At 34.0% G+C, this 17,942-nt stretch overlaps 1 protein-coding gene across 2 annotated transcripts in view; it reads right to left on the reverse strand.

The window, feature by feature from the left end:
* Window positions 1–473: 473 nt before the first annotated feature.
* CUL2 (cullin 2) overlaps window positions 474–17,942 on the reverse strand; it is a 40,294-nt gene continuing 22,825 nt past the window's right edge. For both annotated transcript variants that reach the window (XM_021542927.2, XM_021542926.2), the window contains exons 9-21: window positions 17,389–17,551; window positions 16,134–16,258; window positions 14,440–14,547; window positions 12,361–12,420; window positions 11,858–11,986; window positions 11,671–11,757; window positions 11,012–11,164; window positions 10,556–10,633; window positions 8,726–8,792; window positions 7,429–7,631; window positions 4,740–4,841; window positions 3,915–4,031; window positions 474–857 (exon numbers count right to left, since the gene is read on the reverse strand). In XM_021542927.2, the coding sequence (XP_021398602.1) occupies window positions 726–857; window positions 3,915–4,031; window positions 4,740–4,841; window positions 7,429–7,631; window positions 8,726–8,792; window positions 10,556–10,633; window positions 11,012–11,164; window positions 11,671–11,757; window positions 11,858–11,986; window positions 12,361–12,420; window positions 14,440–14,547; window positions 16,134–16,258; window positions 17,389–17,551 (1,524 nt within the window). In that variant the 3' untranslated portion in view covers window positions 474–725. The remainder of the gene's footprint in view (window positions 858–3,914; window positions 4,032–4,739; window positions 4,842–7,428; window positions 7,632–8,725; window positions 8,793–10,555; window positions 10,634–11,011; window positions 11,165–11,670; window positions 11,758–11,857; window positions 11,987–12,360; window positions 12,421–14,439; window positions 14,548–16,133; window positions 16,259–17,388; window positions 17,552–17,942) is intronic.

Below are 17,942 nucleotides of genomic sequence, written 5' to 3' on the forward strand. Positions count from 1 at the left end.
CTTCAGGCACCGAGAATGTAAATTAGCCTAATCTCAAGAAAACAAGATGTGCACTCAAATCATAAATATTTTTTATAATCACATCAAACATGACATACCTGGTATTCAGTTTTATATAAATTAGTTGTTATGTCAGACCTACTTCTGAGGTTATCCAAAACCCAAACACGTAACATTATTTCTATTCTTCAGGCCTGAATAATATTTACAGACATTAATGCTATATCCAGCTGTACAATCATTCAAGACACATTATATAACTTTATTTTTTTATTTGACAAGCAGCAGTATCATGTTCGTCATTTTTTTTTACATTTTAATGTAGATACAATTATTAGGTTATCTGTCATATTACAATATTTAGGTTTTTTGTGTGATTTTTTTTTTACTTTGTCTTAAGATACATTAAAAAACATCAACTGCAAACGTGAAAGGGGAGGGGGAAAAAAAAAAGCATGGTACCCAACCAATTCTCCACATTTCAGCAATACTTCACTCATTCTTTTAGTAAAGTTTTAAGAAATGTCATAATGACATGAGCTTGAAATATCTATAGGCATTTTCATTGACGCTCATGACATGGCACTGGTGATGTTGTAAACAGCAGAAAAACAGGGGCTGCCAAGTGACCAATTATGGAGGCACAGGCCTGCCTCTTCCCACAGGAACACACCAAACAGTGACAGCAATGATCTCCTTACAATCATACCTGCAGGATAGCAACATCATGCTACATAACTGTATTCGTCTGCAGAGGCCTGGCTTCGCTCTATGTACTGTTTGTCTATCAGGACTTCAATACACTTCTTAATCATGCTGATACTTGGGTTAAACCTAGCTCTTGATTGGCTAATTACCTGCAAAAGAAAGACACAGTTTTTGTGTTATTTTTATTTTTCACAGTTATAAATGTCATCTAACTATTTGCTTAAGAAAATTCAGTACATTTTTCTTTTAAAGATGGGATTAAATAACCCTGGAATAGTTAATTTATAACAAACGAGAAAGTATCTCTATGTATAAGTGTCAGGACATTGAAACTGACTGGTCAGCTCACTGGTTACTTTGGCCACATGTTCCCCAGACCTCCTCATTCCTATCACTTGCTTCATTTGTCACAGTACAAATGAAGATAAATATTCATGTTAAAAATTCATCTAATACTAACACATTTCTTCACTACTATCACAGTGGAGTTCCCCTACCACAACTCTCCTTTCCTACACAGTTGGAGAAAATCAGGATGAACTTCTCCTTCTTTAGTCACTGAACATAGACCTACAATTTAGAGAGTTCCATCTGGCTATACTGGAACTTTTTAATACATGCAGTAAGAAGTTATTTATTGTAAAAACAAATTTATATTTGCATTGTGGAAGAAAGTGCCACTCCAGGCCAAACTTCAGATGTCTCTTAGAAGTTCTCAGTTTTGCCCATTCTCTTGTAAAGAAGGGGAAAAAATTGTGTGCACCAACAGAATGTACAAATCTATAAGTAGGAAATTTTTTCAAACAAAAGATCTTAATACTAAAGTGTCACAGTATATTTTTCCTGTAGTTTCTTATTTCTTCTGTAAAGAAAATAACTTTCATTTCAGCTGAATTTTCAGTTTTCTTTACAACTTCTCATGGCTGGCTTTGTCCGAGCTCCAGAGTTTGCTGAGGCCCTCTGTGAGCCACCAGAACTCTCCAGGTGGAACTCACCCAGCAAAGCAAACAGAAACCTCAAAAGAGTGAGTTTTGTTGGGCTAACAGCCAAGGGTCTGGTATGTTCCACAGCAGCACAAGTGAGGAGAAACTGGGTGCTAACAAGCTGATAGGTCTGCTCAGATTTCACCCAACTTGGCCCTCCACTGAGGCTGATTGTCATCACCACACTTCATGTATTTACTTAAGACAGAGAAAACGAAAGAGAGAATTTTGTATTGGTATGTGTTTTCCTGTAGTTGTTGCCTTTTTAAATCAAAGATAGTACAAGTAAGAAGGATAAACAGAACTATCTGATGGCCAGAATAAAAAATTTTCGGGAATGACTGCTGTGATATCTCCCCTCCACTATTCTTCCAATCTTACTCATTTTATAGGAAAAGCTACCTCGCCCTGCAGGGGACTGCAGCTGAGCTAGAATTGAAATTATCAGGGCATATCTAACACAATTAACAGTTCCACAAAGACCACAGGCTGACATATACAGGTCTATCAAGGGTCTGGAGTGTTTTTTGTACACCTTAAACTAAATGCAATGTGTGGTCCTGTAGTGTTAGAATCAGAGATAACTACATTCGGGTTAGGAGCCTGCCCTTAGAGCTAAGAAAAAAATGAGATGAGAAAATATAAACTATTCATAGTAAACAGACTCCTTTCAGAAATATTCCTTCTTACTCAGGAAGTCAAACAGCACATTTTAATTGATACATTATATATAATAATATAAACAGCATGATAAAACTAACAATAGCAGCAGAATCAGAATCAGTAACAATATCACAACTATACTCTCTACTTAGTTTTTAACTGAGTAACCATGAAAATATCCACCTTTTTTGCAAGGTTGAAGAAAAAGCTCCTAGTGTTACTATTCTGCAAGAGCCCTGCAAGAGCAAAACACAGCAGGGCATATAAGTGGCCCTTCTATTACACAAAGGAAGAAGCAACCAGAAAGAATTTGTTTACAAAACATAAAAATTTGTAATCTATTTCATTCTTATAAACTGGTGTCAGGCAAAGTACATTTCAAGATATTTTTCTAATAATTTAACAGTGGGCTGAAGAAAGTATTCTCAAAGATGAAAGAGCTTGCCTATAATTTTCTAGTTTTAATTGCAAATTCTTACATGGTTTCATAATAATTGCATGGATGATTCAAATAATGGGAAACCAGAAAAACAAAGATTCTGAGAAAAATCAGGACTTATGCTGCCTCATCTTTTAGATATTCAAAATCAGATTTCTCAAATTAAGCTTGCCTTCAGACTATTCATGTATTAACACTTCTTCAATACCCAAAACCCTTAAGAGGTTGCACACTGCATCTTCTGGCCTTACAAACTCCCTGTTGCTCCTAGGTTATTTTTAAGAAATAAAAATTAAGGGGTGGGTGTGGTAAACTGTTTCCTCCATCACCACAAATTGCTCAATGTCTCTCCACCTCTATGCTCAAAATGGTTGAATAAAACAGGCATCTCAATTCCCCCTCCCACCAGTCTTCTCTGAGGCCATCCAGCAAGGCTCAGAGATGCAAGAATGAACTGAACTAAAGAAAGAGCTTTGGAAGGTTGAGAAAAGTAAAACTGGCAACTTCCAACTGGTTGGAAGAAGCAAATGTTAGGCTGGAATGAGAAATACAATTAGGCAGGCAACCAGCAGATGGGAAAGTGGGAGAAATACTAAAGAAATAGCACTTCCTTCCAAGCCAGCCTGTGACAGTTCACAGATCATTAATCTGGAATTTAAAAAATCTAGAGAACTGTACTGCCTTGTGGAAAAGGGAGAAGAAAAAGTGCATGTCTCCATACTCAGACAACTTTTAAAATTTAAACCATGAGTTATAATAAAATAATGATTAGAGTACAGAGTTGACTAAATGCTTCTGTGGAAATTCCATACTAGAATATCCCTATTCAGGTTTTCTGAACAGCTCTGGAAATGATTTTTATAGGATACAACATATCTTAGCTGGCATAGAACCAGCTAACCGGAAAGAGAAAGAACTTAATGCTTTGGTGCTAAGACACATTTATGAGATTGAGGGATCCCCGCTAGTGCTCCAGTACTGCAGTTCAAAACAGACTCCAGGGAAATTCTCACTAATTTCACTGAAGTACTGGTTTCCACATGGTTGAGTTTTGTAGTCTGATGTTCTACCCTATTATCCTGAAGATTTGCATGAAATCAAGCTCAAGGACTTTCTCTTACCTCCTGAATAAGAGTGTTATGTCGCAGCACTTTACGTGCCTTCATGATACGGACTATAGCAGCTTGAAGATACATTTTCCTGTCTTCATCTACAGCACTTCGGGTCTGCTCCATCTCCTGCCATACAGGAACAACAGTAATGTTCAAAATACAATAAGACAAATAAAGACTGCATATAAGTATATTGGATCTATACTTTTTACTTTACTAAAAGTGGTGAACTAATACAAAAATGCAGGTGTAGTTCAATTCCAGTAAAAGTACGTCCGTAAATCAAGGCTATCAGGTTTCATGAAAGTCAGCAGAAAGGTAGGAGAGAGGCATCTAAACCGACATTTTTGCTAGGAAGAAAAGCAAGCAAGAATTGACTATAATGTACTGAGTTTGGCAGCACATACCTATCTTGTACAAAATCCTGTGTCTTAGGAGATACACCGAGAACATGGATTAACAACAGAGGAGTTGATTTTAGTTGCCAAAGGACATAAAACCATAGGAAAATACTTGATTGGTTCTGCTGTTCTTGCAGTAAGTTGCTTTTATAAACACCACCAACAAAAAAGTCTCATGATATAGACTAAACATCAATACCATTTGGTATTACCATTTTGTTTCTCTTTTTCTTCTACTTGTTCCCTATTTCATCTTCTCTTGCCTATATTTTAAGTACAAAAAATTGCATTGCTTAAGCTTTAAATCTATAAAATTTCTTTTGTAAATCTTATGGAATCTGGTATCTGCTTACACAAACTAACAAAGTAAATTCCATTTTAGAAAAATAAGCTTTCTAAGCTATTCAGGCTAGAAACACTAAAGAATACTTGCCTGTGGCGTGTCTTTCTGCATTGATGTGGTAATTTTAAACTTTGTTCGTTTACTGCTGAAGTTCATATTTAATGAAAACGTAGACTCTGTCTCTATATCTTCCTGCAATAGAGAATAATTTTTAAAAATCAGGAATGGAACCAGAAAATAGCAACAATTTACTTTGAAAAGTCACAGTTAATTTGAAAAGTCTTACATACACAGAAAAAAATTCAGATTTGTAGGTGGAAATTCTAAAATGCCACTTGAACCAGGTCAATTTTTAAAGCTAGTTTAACTGACCTAGAAATCAAATCTATTTCAAAAAACACTATTGAGGAACTCTGCCATACAATAATTTAGTTAGCAAGAGATTTATCTTTTAATACTTTGATAGCTTATCTTAGTTGCAAACACTCTACACTTAAAGTCATTTTCTTCCTGCAAATAAAGTGGGATTTGCATTTACCTATGACAGGACCTCAAAGGGGAGCTGCTGCTTTCATAATTTTTACAAATGTCGTCTTCCAGAATTTAAGGAAAAGCGTCTAAACATTTTGTAATGTTATAGCAGAAATAGCTGACAGACTGCAACTTCTACAATGCACATCTGGCTGCAGATTTTGAATTCTTTCCTGTCAGAATCTCAATTATTTTCCACATATATATGTGTGTGTATAAAATAATAATAATAATAATAATAATAATAATAATAATAATAATAATAATAATAATAATAATAATAACAACAATAATTATTATTATTATTATTATTATTATTATTATTATTATTATTATTATTATTATTATTATTATTTCTTCTTCATTTTTTTTCCCCTACACTAAAAACACCTTTACATTCAACACAGCATGACTGGACATATCTCTGCAGTTTCCAGGCAAGAGTCTGTACAAGTATTACCAATTTCCAACAGAATAAAGTTACTGGGATTCTGAGACCTTGGAATCTTGCCAAACTGTCTAAAACAAAAGCATTTTAGTAAAAACAGAAAATATTTATCTAAATATGCACTCAAATCGATATTAATTCCAATTTTATATCTTGCAACAAATAGTCTTTGTTGCAATATATATATATCAAAACCAGGATACCGGGCATAGTATAGAAAATACAATATGAAAGGGGAAAGACCAAGAGCTTTGAAAATAATAAGCTAACAAAAAATAGGCTAGCATTAAATTTTTGCATTATTCTGCTGACATGGTTGAATATAAACCAAAATAAATTGTGTATTGAGCATGCACTCAAAAAGTATGATTCTAATGAAACAATGAAGATTTTGAAATTAAACTTCTCATGCTCTTTCCCCCACATCTATTCAAAAATGAACAAACAAGCAAAAGCAAACTACAACATTTACTACACTGTATTTTTCTGTTTGGCTCAGATACAGGTAAAGGGAAGTTTATGTATTGAATTCCACTGCTTAAACCACTAAAGCTCACTTGTTTATTTAATAAGGAAGTAGATAGACTGTCCACAGATCTGTTATCACATTGCTGGATGGAGTGCAAAGAAAACAGAAATAGTAAAGACACTTGAATACAGTGTCTGAAAGGTAAAGAACTGGAAAATGCAGTGGTAAACATTAAAAAGTAAAAGGGGTGGAAAGCTGTATTATTCCTTCTTCTATGACATAAGTTTTAAGAAACTGGGTGAACCTTATACAATGGACAGAAAGCAATATAAAGCCTTTAAATAACAGGCAATGTTCTAAGATTATTAAAGGTCTCACTGTTTCTTGTAATAGCTCCCAGTGTTTTATTTGACCCATGGTTTAACAGACATCTTCCCAGCAATTGTTCCAACCTGAGCTCATTTCTAGATACTGGAAGCAAGTCCTATGCTTCAGCCAAGAACCAAATCCTCCTTGTGATCTCACTTTCCATTTTCTAAAATTTTCCTGGTTAAAAACAAAAGCAGCTGTCAGAGCAGCTTTGGATTTCTTCTTGTAATCGAATTGAACAGCTTATGTCAGTTTGTTCTGTCTGATACTGTCTGCACAGTGGGCTTTCTGGGTGAGCTGGATGCACATGTTGTGTCTGTATGGGATGCACAGGCTCTTCTGCAGTATTTTTTATTTAACAGAGTAAAGTATTTTCCCTTTGCTGTACTGGAAAAAAGGTTTCACAAAGGCTATACAGAAGGATGAGAGTCAGAAAAAGAAGTATCAACCATTGCCTTAATGAAAAACAAAGCTCAGATATTACTGGAATTCCAAGAAACTCATGGAAAGACAAGTCTGGCAAATTGCAGCAAAAATCCTCTCCCAGAAAGTCTCCTTGCTCTCCTTCTTGCTCCTGTAATCTATCAGCAAGGAAGAACAGGGTTGCTCTTTTTTTCATTCTCTTAATACCACAACTATTATTTTAAGATCATTGTAAAACTCTGGTTTACTGCTTGGGCTCCTTCCCATGATTCAGTACAACTCTGAAAGCAAGGCAACAGAAATAATAAAGAGTCCCTGCATTATTACCTTTTCATGCTGCTATAGGCATAGAAAGCCTATATAACAGACACTCTACTTCCTCCTGACTCTTTCCTTATAAGTAGAGATTTACAAATTTTTACAAGGGTCAAAAATAAACAAAAATAAAATTAAACAATTGATATTTTAAAAAAGTCCTCAACAAATAACAGAATGACAAGACTGAAAACATGAAACTTTTTAATATCATTATGGCATACCTTGTCTGAGTCATGGTTGATCATTTTGACATCAAGCAAAGATTTGATGGTTTTTGTCAACTCCTTCTCATTCATTTGTGTACTGTCCTGAAGCTCCTTGTAACTGACAGTCTCACTGTTGTTGAAGGCAAGCAACACTGCCATTTGGTATGTTGTGACCATGGCTACATAAGGTTTGCACAAATAATTCATTTTTACTTCACCTGTAATGACACAAGTAGTATTTTATAAACTGATGAAAGGTGCTGAAAAGTCCTCTGAAGCCTGACTACCAGAGCTCCTAAAATATTTCCAGACATTCAACTCAAGTTTGTATTTAACACTTGAAATGGAACAATGACAACTGATGCTGTGAATTTACACATATACAGCGTGGCCTACAACAACCACCCCAGCCCCATTAACTATGAATACTAGACAAATACTGCAATATAACAATTAATAATAATAATAATAATAATAATAATAATAATAATAATAATAGCAATTCCAAGTAGCCTCAACACATTGCAATGCATAAACTTCAATTAACAGCTTACACAGAATCTCAGAATAGTGATTAATGAAGAAGTTGATAAAAGGAAAGATTTAAAAACAAAGTAAAATACTTGTCCATGAGAAAAATTTCAAATTCTTACATTTTTAAATTCCCATGAAAAACAAAAAGCACTGAAGAAATCTACCTGAAAGCAGATTTAGATTTTCTGTGTGAAGCTGAGTGTGAGTTAACAGCAACCTTCTTTTAGCAGAACTAGATTTTCATTATATTACATTGTTGTGGGCTATGGTTTTCATCTCCATGTGATAAGTTGCAGTGCTCAGTTGTTAAAGCCTGAGACTGAAAGCACTTAAAATAAAACATGATTGACTGGCATTTACTAAAATAAATACTTAATAATAATAATAAATACTAAATACTTAGAAGTATGTATTTATATAGTTACTCACATACCTGAGTAAAATAGTATAATATGCATTCTTAAAATTATTTAGTATTTATGTAAGGAACAGCTATACTACACAAACAATTCCAGGACAACTGTTATTAACTCAGCAGTTCTGCAGTGCTTTTCTGCAGTTAAGTACAACTCTAGTTTTACTTGGATTTAATAAACCACAAGTTTACAAGGCATAGATTTTGGAAATTCTAAGTATTAAATATAAATTTATAACACAAAATACATCCATTGACTTTATATGCAAAATAATGTTCCAACTCCCCATGTTTTTGTAATTTGAAAATAACTTTTAGCAAGTAACTGTTAGATCATAAATTTAGCAAAACACTTATTTTTACCTGTACAAAGATAATGTAACCAAGTAAGCTTTCTTCCACTAAAATGCTGACTGTAAAATAATTCAAACTGCAAAACAAAATGAACATCAGTTAGTCACACATATAACTACTCACAACAGTTTATCATCACCCTACCACCCTAATGAAGAAATACTGGTTTTATGTCCATCACACTGGATGAAAACATTGCAGATCCATTCACGACAGCCTTTTCCTTTAGAAGATGAGTGATGACTTAATCTTAATTTAAGGTCTAACTCTGGTAATGAGAAGAACTTCAGCAGATTCAGAGAACCTTTTCCTAAAATGAGATCAAACACCCTAAACCCCACCATGCCAGCACTGTGTACACACATCAATTTGGCTTATTCTGATTTGGTCTGGAAACTCTCATTAACGTTGAAGGAGAACATAAAAACAGGGAATTTTGATCTCTTTAGGAATTAGGTGTTCCTCCACCCACAAACTTGCACAGTATGAAAAACAGTATTTGTACACTACTCAGATAAACATGTATTTACAGGAAGCTTCAGCAATCTCAGAAAAAGCTGCTGAAGAGGTTGCCCAGTTACACAAGTACTCGTATACTTCAGAGTGCAATTGCAACACTTTTCTTTCTAAATTCTTGCCAGAATCCTAAGAGAACTCTCTCCATGGGTCAAATTATCAAACTGGACAGTAAATAAAGACATTGTAAGACAATTTTCAAAGACTCCCCCTCAAGGGCATGTTCTCTTTCTTTAGGGAATTCTAATTTAAAGCACTGACCTCTACCTAGGTGACACACAAATATGTTTGCTCCTTTAAAATAGCAAAATGAAATTACAGTGAATTTAGGCAAGCAACCCAGATTCTGAGCTGCTTCTGATACACAATTCTGTACCATTTTTCCAAATGAGGAACAATTGACAATACTCCTATTTTAACCCACAAAGACAGGAAAATCTCATTAGACCTGGTGATCCTGTAGTCTGGGTCAGAAACTATTATATAGCTAAAGCCAAGTGCCACTTAAATGGAAATTAACGCTGAGTAAGTAGTCTGAATATTAAGCATAATTACAAGAAAAAGATCCTTCACCACAGAAAAAAGACATTTGCCATTATAACTAACATCAAATAATAATTTAAAGCATAAAATCTGCTATAAAAATCTCTTACGTCCAATAATGCAAAATTTGTATTGCCTAAATTGTACTTCACCATCAAATACACCTTAGCAAAAGTCAACACAAATATTTTGATTTTCAACAGACATTGTACAGGTAACATTTGGGATACAGTAATATAATCAAAAGCAAGAAAATACCTCTACAAAGCAGAAATAATCACATAAGAAGAAAATATTTGGCTAAAGCAAAACCTTTACTGCTTTGAAAAAATCATAAAATGAGTTTTAGAGACGTTTGCACGAAGCTTGACTTTGAACAGCTTATATGAAACACGGAACAAGAAACCTCTATTTGCATCTTAGTCTGCTATTAAGACTGTTTAGATTCAATATTAGAAACAGAATCTTCTTTTATCTAAATATTAAGAGTTGGTTTTGAAGCAAAGAACTAACCTAGTTAATTTGATTGCATTTATTAGCATCTCTCTCAGCAATCACAAAGTGTAAAAGAGAGATGTGAAAAAGCTACACAAATATATACTTAAATTCAGTAAGGTATTTGAGTGACCCTTCCATATTGCATATGGACTGGAAACATGATAGCCATAATTTACAATCAAAATGAAGTAGCTCAAGTTTTTCTCTGTTAGAGTGATATTTTTTCTTTTGGAGTTATTTTACATTTTCCACATGTTTATAGGAAGCCTCCTACTAACCTACCATCTGTACACTTTTTTCCAGTTCCTGAGGAATTGCAAATGTAGAAGAAGGAGCCTGAGTCAGAGGCCATGCACCAGCCTAAAAGTATTGGGGAAAATAAAAGCATTAACATTTTCACACAACATATTAAGAAAAAAAAATCCAAACACCTTTAAGTGGATGTATAGTGTACAAAGACAATCAATTCACTCAGGAAGTTTTACTGATCACTTTTTACTGCACCTTCTGCCCACCCCACCAAGGTATCAATTGAGACTGCAATTTTATATCATTATTGTTTAGGGACCTAGTGGGTTGATTTTACAAAGAAACACTAGGAAAAAATAATTCCACAATGATCACAGACTATCAGCTTCCATATAAAGTAGTATTCATAATTTAAAAAAATGTATATTTGTTATCAGAACATAAAAAATAAGTACAAATAACTCAGCAGCAATAAACATACATTAGTACCTGTAGAACATATATCTGAAAACTAATTCCCAAATCAATGATTGTGTCCTGGTTTTTGATAAAGTTGTTGAATTTATTGTTGAGATCAGCACTAACACTCATGTCTGTATACATTCGATGGAGCTTGCTGGTAAATTCATAACCACAGGCTTGCTGAGAAGAAAAATTGTAACAGGTTTCAAAGTGAAAACAGTACTCATCACATAAATTATGCTCCCTCACTAATACAATATGAAAATCTAATCAGCAGAAGTGTTGTTTTATTTATAGAAAACACTAGTTACAATAAAAGACAAACACTGTAAAATAAAATTATATTTATCTTAGTTTCACCTTATATACACTTATTTCTTTGAAAAATATTGTTTTATAAAATCAAAAGATAGACGTTTAAGAAAGACCTTAGTACTTTTTGAATGTTAACATGAATGACTTGAACACAGTTAATAAAATTATCCAAAACCTCAGAAAAATCTCAAATGCCTAGGTGATATTCAGCCTTTTATCTTTCATAGACTACCAAAACACTAGCTTTTACTTTCAGCTGTTGGAAACAGATTTACCAATTGCTAAGTTACCTCTGGCACCCTCTGCTGCTCCCTCTCAACACTACATACTCCTACATTTGTTTCTTCTGCGTTAGAAGAGCATTTCCTTACCTTTAGTTTATTTATCATTGCTTCTTCAGAATCCATAGACATAGACAAACCATGAATTAATCTTTTTGCCAACATTCTGGCATAGAACTGCATTAAAACAGAGATGAGGATTTTAAGAAGCATAACCACATTCTTCAAGTAGGCTTTAAATGTGACATTTTAACCATTATTGAAGAGGAAAAGTTACCTTTTGGAATACATCTTTGTCATCAATGTACTTGAAAACAGTAATGAAACTTGTAAGCTTGTCTTCTACTTCATTCTCTGTCATTCCTTTTGCTGATTTCTTTAACAAGTTGTCACAGTATTTGGCCAGCTCAAATTAAAAAAAGAAAAATCAAACCCAAAACTACTTGTCAAGATTGAGAACAAATGTATGCCAAAGTATTTCCAGATTTCTACAATAGCTCAAACACAAAATAAGTCACAGTCTACTGTCTCACATTCTATACAAAGGCTGATTCATGCGCAAACGATACATTCTACACCCACAGAAAATACAATCTATAACAAAAATTAGAACCATAGCAATTCTGCACACTCACAAAGGTGTGTGCAGCTTAAGCTGTTACTACTAAAATACACACCTGAGTGTGACCCAGTGTGAGAGCTGGATATGCACTTGAAGGACCCTACTGCAATTCATATGATGATTATATACAAGAATTACTTTCTGTGTGCATCACTTACCAACTCAGGTGCTTTGCAGATCGATTTGGGCTCCCGATAATTAACTACTGATGTCAAAGCCTACATAAAACATAGAGCAAAGAGAGAAGTTGCCAATGACTTAAACTTTTTTCTTTTATGAAATTTGAAGAAATCAAAAAAATCCTCAGGGCAAAGACCATCTGAGATCCTATAAAACTGAACTACACAAAAGGGGGTAAATAAAGAAACAACTCATAAAAAGGTTAAATTACTGCTTTATGAGAATTTGCTTGTTAAACATTTTCAAGTTGAAAATTAAGTAAAAGGAGAAAGAGTAGTAGAAGAAAAATAATTACAGAAAACCAAATAATAAATTAAGTTCTGATTAGAAACTTCACAAAAGTATTATGATTTTGGCATACAGCAATATTATGGTCCAAAAGAATGGATGGAAAGAAACTTAGGAATAAGTGCAGATAAAGTAGATGTGAGCAGCAGCACATCAACAGCATGTATGTTCAGCTGAAAAACTTATATGATGTGTTCACAACAGTAAGAAACCAAAGCACTTTTGGTTGTTGGATTTTTTCATACACTAAAAAGGAGAAAAATATATCAGTGAAAGTGGAAATTTGAAGTAGGAGAATACAAACAATATGCTGGCTGAAGAAAACCTGAGCATGATGAAAAAGCAAAGAGATAATGGTAGCTTAGAAGTGGAAAAAAGATTATCAGAATAATGGAGTTTCTAAACTACATGTCACATTTAAATTAGTGTTGTAAACTAATAGTGAATCAAAAATACTGCATGACCATAGATCCTAGGAATTATAGTTCCTCTGAAGAAGGAAAATATTATTGTTATTATTATAAAGACAAAATGACAAGGAACTCTTCTGTACAACACCTCAAGATTGCAAAATTTGCTAACAGGTCTCAGAATTCCTCTGAGAAAAGAATGCACAATTTGACAAGAAATAGGAAACTCTTTAAAGCTTGGAGCAGTCTTTTGCAATAGTGCTGGAGGCAGCAATAGTGATTTTGATATCCACCATCAAAAATTAACAGCAAATCAATTTTTTAAGTATTTCCTGTAAGAAAGATCAATGAAGTGAAGAACTGACGTATTTAAGAAAAAGTGCATTGCCTATGTGCCAGCAAATGAAATTGTCAGTCTCATGTTACTCCACCTTCTGGTACATGACATTAATTGCAAGAGAGAGAGAAATGTATTTGGCATTGAAGTATTTGTTTTAAAATGCTAAATAATTATTTCATCAATATCACAAATACAGTTGGGTAATTACTGTTGGTACCATCACTGGTACCTTCTCCATTATTCCTTTTCAGATTAACCTTGACTGATAATTGTCAAAGCTTAGACTCTGACATTAATTACAAACTGCAACTACTGCATACACCACAAAAGAGCAATGAACTCTATGTGTGTATCCTCTGAGAGAAAATTAAAGAAAATAGATTTATTAGTTATAATTAATAATTATTAGTATTAACATTTATTATAATTATAACTGTTATCTTGAATACCTGCATGGCTATGCATTTCAAATAAAACAGCAGCAAGCCTCTTTCCCTATATTTATTATTTAAATTCAAATGCAGCTCTCTCCTGGAAAAAATTACCTATTGTGGCAGTGATTGAAGTAATGTAAGTTTCCAGATATTCTTTGCAGTCAACTTGAAAAATCTAAGCAAAAATTCTGTGGAAGTAATACTAAGAGGATTCAGAGATAAACATTATCTCAGCAAGCAAATTCAAGTTCAAATGCATGCAGGAATTACCAAACCTCCCAGACCCCACCAGTTGCCTATATATTATCTGCATTTATTATTGCACTGAATGGATCAGCACCATTTTGTGTTTTGAAATATGATAAAAATAAAGGTCTTCTTTCAGAAAACAAGTATTAAAATGGTCTTTAATTTATCTTTTCCCTTACACTGGATTGTCTTTTGCTCCATTGCATTTCTAAACTAGAAAGACTGCATATGAACTATCATTGACCATATGTGTTGATGCTGTGAAGAGTTTTGGTGAGCCTGAATCAAGTCCTCGATTTTGTTTTCCAATGCTTTGTTTACTTAAGTAAAAATTACCTTGTCAAGGGCACTCATGAAGTGCTGATCACCATTCAAAACAGTGTTGATCAGTTGAACAAATTTACTATGTACTTCCAAAACTGACTCCACAAACTGAGTTGGCATCTAAAGAGGGTAGATACAACAGAAAGCAAGTTAGCAAGAAAAGTACTAGTATCTAAAACAGACATATCTACATTAGTTATAGATTTTTTACTAATTACTCTTTTTTGTGAAAGTTAATACTACAGTGATTTTTGAGAGGATGGGTTCTGATGTACTCTCACATTATGATGCTACAGCATGCCTTGGAAATAAAAAGTCTAAGCTACATTTACAGTCATGCTATCCAACCTAGATTTGAGTCTTTACTGCTCTCATGCTATCTAATTTTTCCCTAAAATCCTTTATTTATTAGCCTTTTCAAAAATCATTAATGCTAACACAAATACAGCAATCAAGCAACTGATAAACTACTGCTTCTCCTACACAGTAACTTCAGACACAGAAAATCTGAATGATCCCTTTACATTCGCCTACATAGGGCAGTTACCAATTGAATTTCATGCCCTATATTCCAGCATCATATTCTGCATAGAAATGACTGACATGAGCTGGAGGAGTCCCTACACAGACAAGCTGGCAGGCACAAGTGCAATGCTGTGAAAGGCTCTGTAGCATAACTCCCCAAGTACTATCTCAGGCTACACATAAAAATGTTTCAAAGTTTTTTTCAAATGTTTATACAACAGAACAAGTATTTCACACTTTGAAATTATCTACATAAGGCTGTGAATTGTCACCACTCTCATGGGTCTGTATTTATTTCTCTGTGAGGACACTATTAGTTTGAAAGAATAAGTTCAATAAACCTAAAAATAATTGGAAAGCAAACTGTACTACTAAAGACTTCAGTCCCTTTTCAGTATGCACACTGAAGTCACAGTGTAGTCACAGAATAGTAAGCATCCCTGTGCAGTCAGTACAGAGTGAATGTAAAACAGCTTGTGTTTATATATTGTTATAGACAGAAACACTGGATAGCTAAAGTCACCATCCTAAAGTGAGCACAGATCTAGACAGCAAGATCTGTGCTTGTACACATGCAAAAATACAATGTCAAATGAAAGCTTGTAGTTTGAACAGCAATGCTGGAGAAACAAAAATGGAATTGAGTAATTTAAACAGACATAAATGGAAAAAAAAAGTTTAATACACATTAATAAAATAAATAAGAATATTTGCAGAAATTGCATGACCATATAAAACAATATGATTACAAAGCTATTAAGAAAACGACCAGACTGATATCAGGACAGGATGTCAGGTCTTTACAAAATGGAATCACTGGCTTCTAATATATCAGAACAGCAAATGCCACTGACTTAAGAGAAATTCTGAAAAAAAAAAAAAAAAATGCATACATGGAACAAAAGGACCTATTTGCCCTGGCAGTATTAAGCAAACAACAATGAGAAATATCTAGCTGCAGTTGTTTCTGGTTAGATATCAGCAATTACAACAATCAGTACTCAGGACAGATAATTGGCAGAGCTAACCATGCTGATGAGAAGTTACAACTTATCCATCGTGTTTCAAACCAATTTTATATAAGCAAAATTAAAAAACAAAAAACAACTAAGAGGAAAAGGGCAAACACTCAATCAAGAATGTTAATCACACAGTCATTTCAGTTGCCTGAGGAAACTCACATTTTCCTGAGAAAGATTGCTGGTTGCTCTAAGGCCCTCATCATGGATATGGTTTTGTAGTTCCTGAATCATATGAGGTAAACCACTTGACACAGCACGAAGTAGAGTATACATATTTGCCATGTCTGTAACAGAGATACATTTTTATAGAGTACACTTAGAAACATTAAAAATTAATACTTAATATAGTATCATAATATCCAACAGAACTTTTTAAAGACTGAAACAAGACTAACTGTTTTGAAAGAAAAAATTAACATACACAGGATCACTGACAAAAGAAAAAAGGAAAGAGTAGGCCTATTATCAGTGTTTACTGAGTCCTGCCATTGTGACCACCTCACCCTTACAATGCAACTTTTTTAGGAGAGACTCTAAGAAGACAGCTGGGCTAGTGCGGAGAAATAGTGTGCCAGTTTATTTTAAACCCTGGTCTTCCTTAATATCCCTTAGCAGCAGCTGACTAAAATCAGTTTACATAGCTTCTTGACTTTTTATTTGCCTCCAGTGGTAGCTTGAAATTTTTCTCAGGTGAGAAAAGCTCTTAAATAAGCAACTGCTATTTTTATTGTATTTTGCATCTCCACACCCCCAAAAAGAAACCAAACAAAACAGATCCAAACTCTAATCAAACTTGAAAGATTGCCTGGAAACTGAACAGACCATTATTAAATACAAATTGAGTTTGACTGTGAAAAATAATTTGTTTCACATAAGAGATACCATCTTTCATGTAAGAGGCATGTAGTCACTGGGAAGCACGTTTTTTTTTTTTAGTCAGGTAGGGAATATAACTACAAGAGCATCTCCTTCTATAAAAAAGATTTGGGATGAGAGGTCACAAAAGATTCAGAACGATAAAAAGAGGCTATGAAAAGGTGTCAAAATATTTTATAAGCCTGACCTGTTAAGTGATGATGAAGAAATCTGTTAAGACAGAGCCATTGGGTTTACAAAGGAAGCATAAAATATAATCAATTCTACAGGACATGGGACTTCAGTGTGTTTTTAAGATGACTAGGACAAGGAAAGAGCATTAGCTGAAAGAAGGATTGTTAACAATAAAAAGAAGGTTTTGAATTAGTTACATGCTAAAAGAGAAATGTCATTCAGGATTTAATGGGGATTTCTAGATTAGTAACATTAGTTGAAAATGCTCATATGCACAGTAGGGTATTGAAAAAAGAGGAAATTGCAATGCTAAGTGAATAAAACAGAAAACCATTTCAGTCTTTTTGTGACCAGTGGGACTTACCACTTCTTTTCTCTTGTCTGATAATATTGTGACATTCTGCATGTAGAAACTGCAAGTGATCAGCTACCATCCTCTGTTGGCATTCATGAGTTACTTTGCCATATGAGCTGGGATTCAAGTACTTCCGACATCGCATTTCTTCATCTTTTAATCTACCTAAAACCTACACAGGAGAGTTTAAACTGCAAGTTGGAGAAATACTGACAACCTATATAGTACCAGAATATTCAATAGTGTATGTGTGTAGAATGAGAAACAAGAGTAAGTAACAAGAGTTATAAAAGAACTTGTGCAGGATGAAAAACTTAATTTGTTCTTCTGAATCAGGCTATTACAAATGAACATAATCGAGTCTGAGTACTAACTAGGCTTGGTCAGATGTCACCAGCATTCCACAGTCTTCATCTTGAAATTTCTTGTTCCCTTTAACCTTATGACTAGTCTTCTCCAATTTCTCTTACCATACTTCTTATTCCTTCTGAGACAATTTTACCACAATACCTAACAAAAAGAGAACTCCAAGAATCACTTTACTATTCTAAGTACATCTCCTT

Source organism: Lonchura striata, chromosome 1 (genome assembly GCF_046129695.1).
Source record: "Lonchura striata isolate bLonStr1 chromosome 1, bLonStr1.mat, whole genome shotgun sequence".
NCBI classification, from domain to species: domain Eukaryota; kingdom Metazoa; phylum Chordata; class Aves; order Passeriformes; family Estrildidae; genus Lonchura; species Lonchura striata.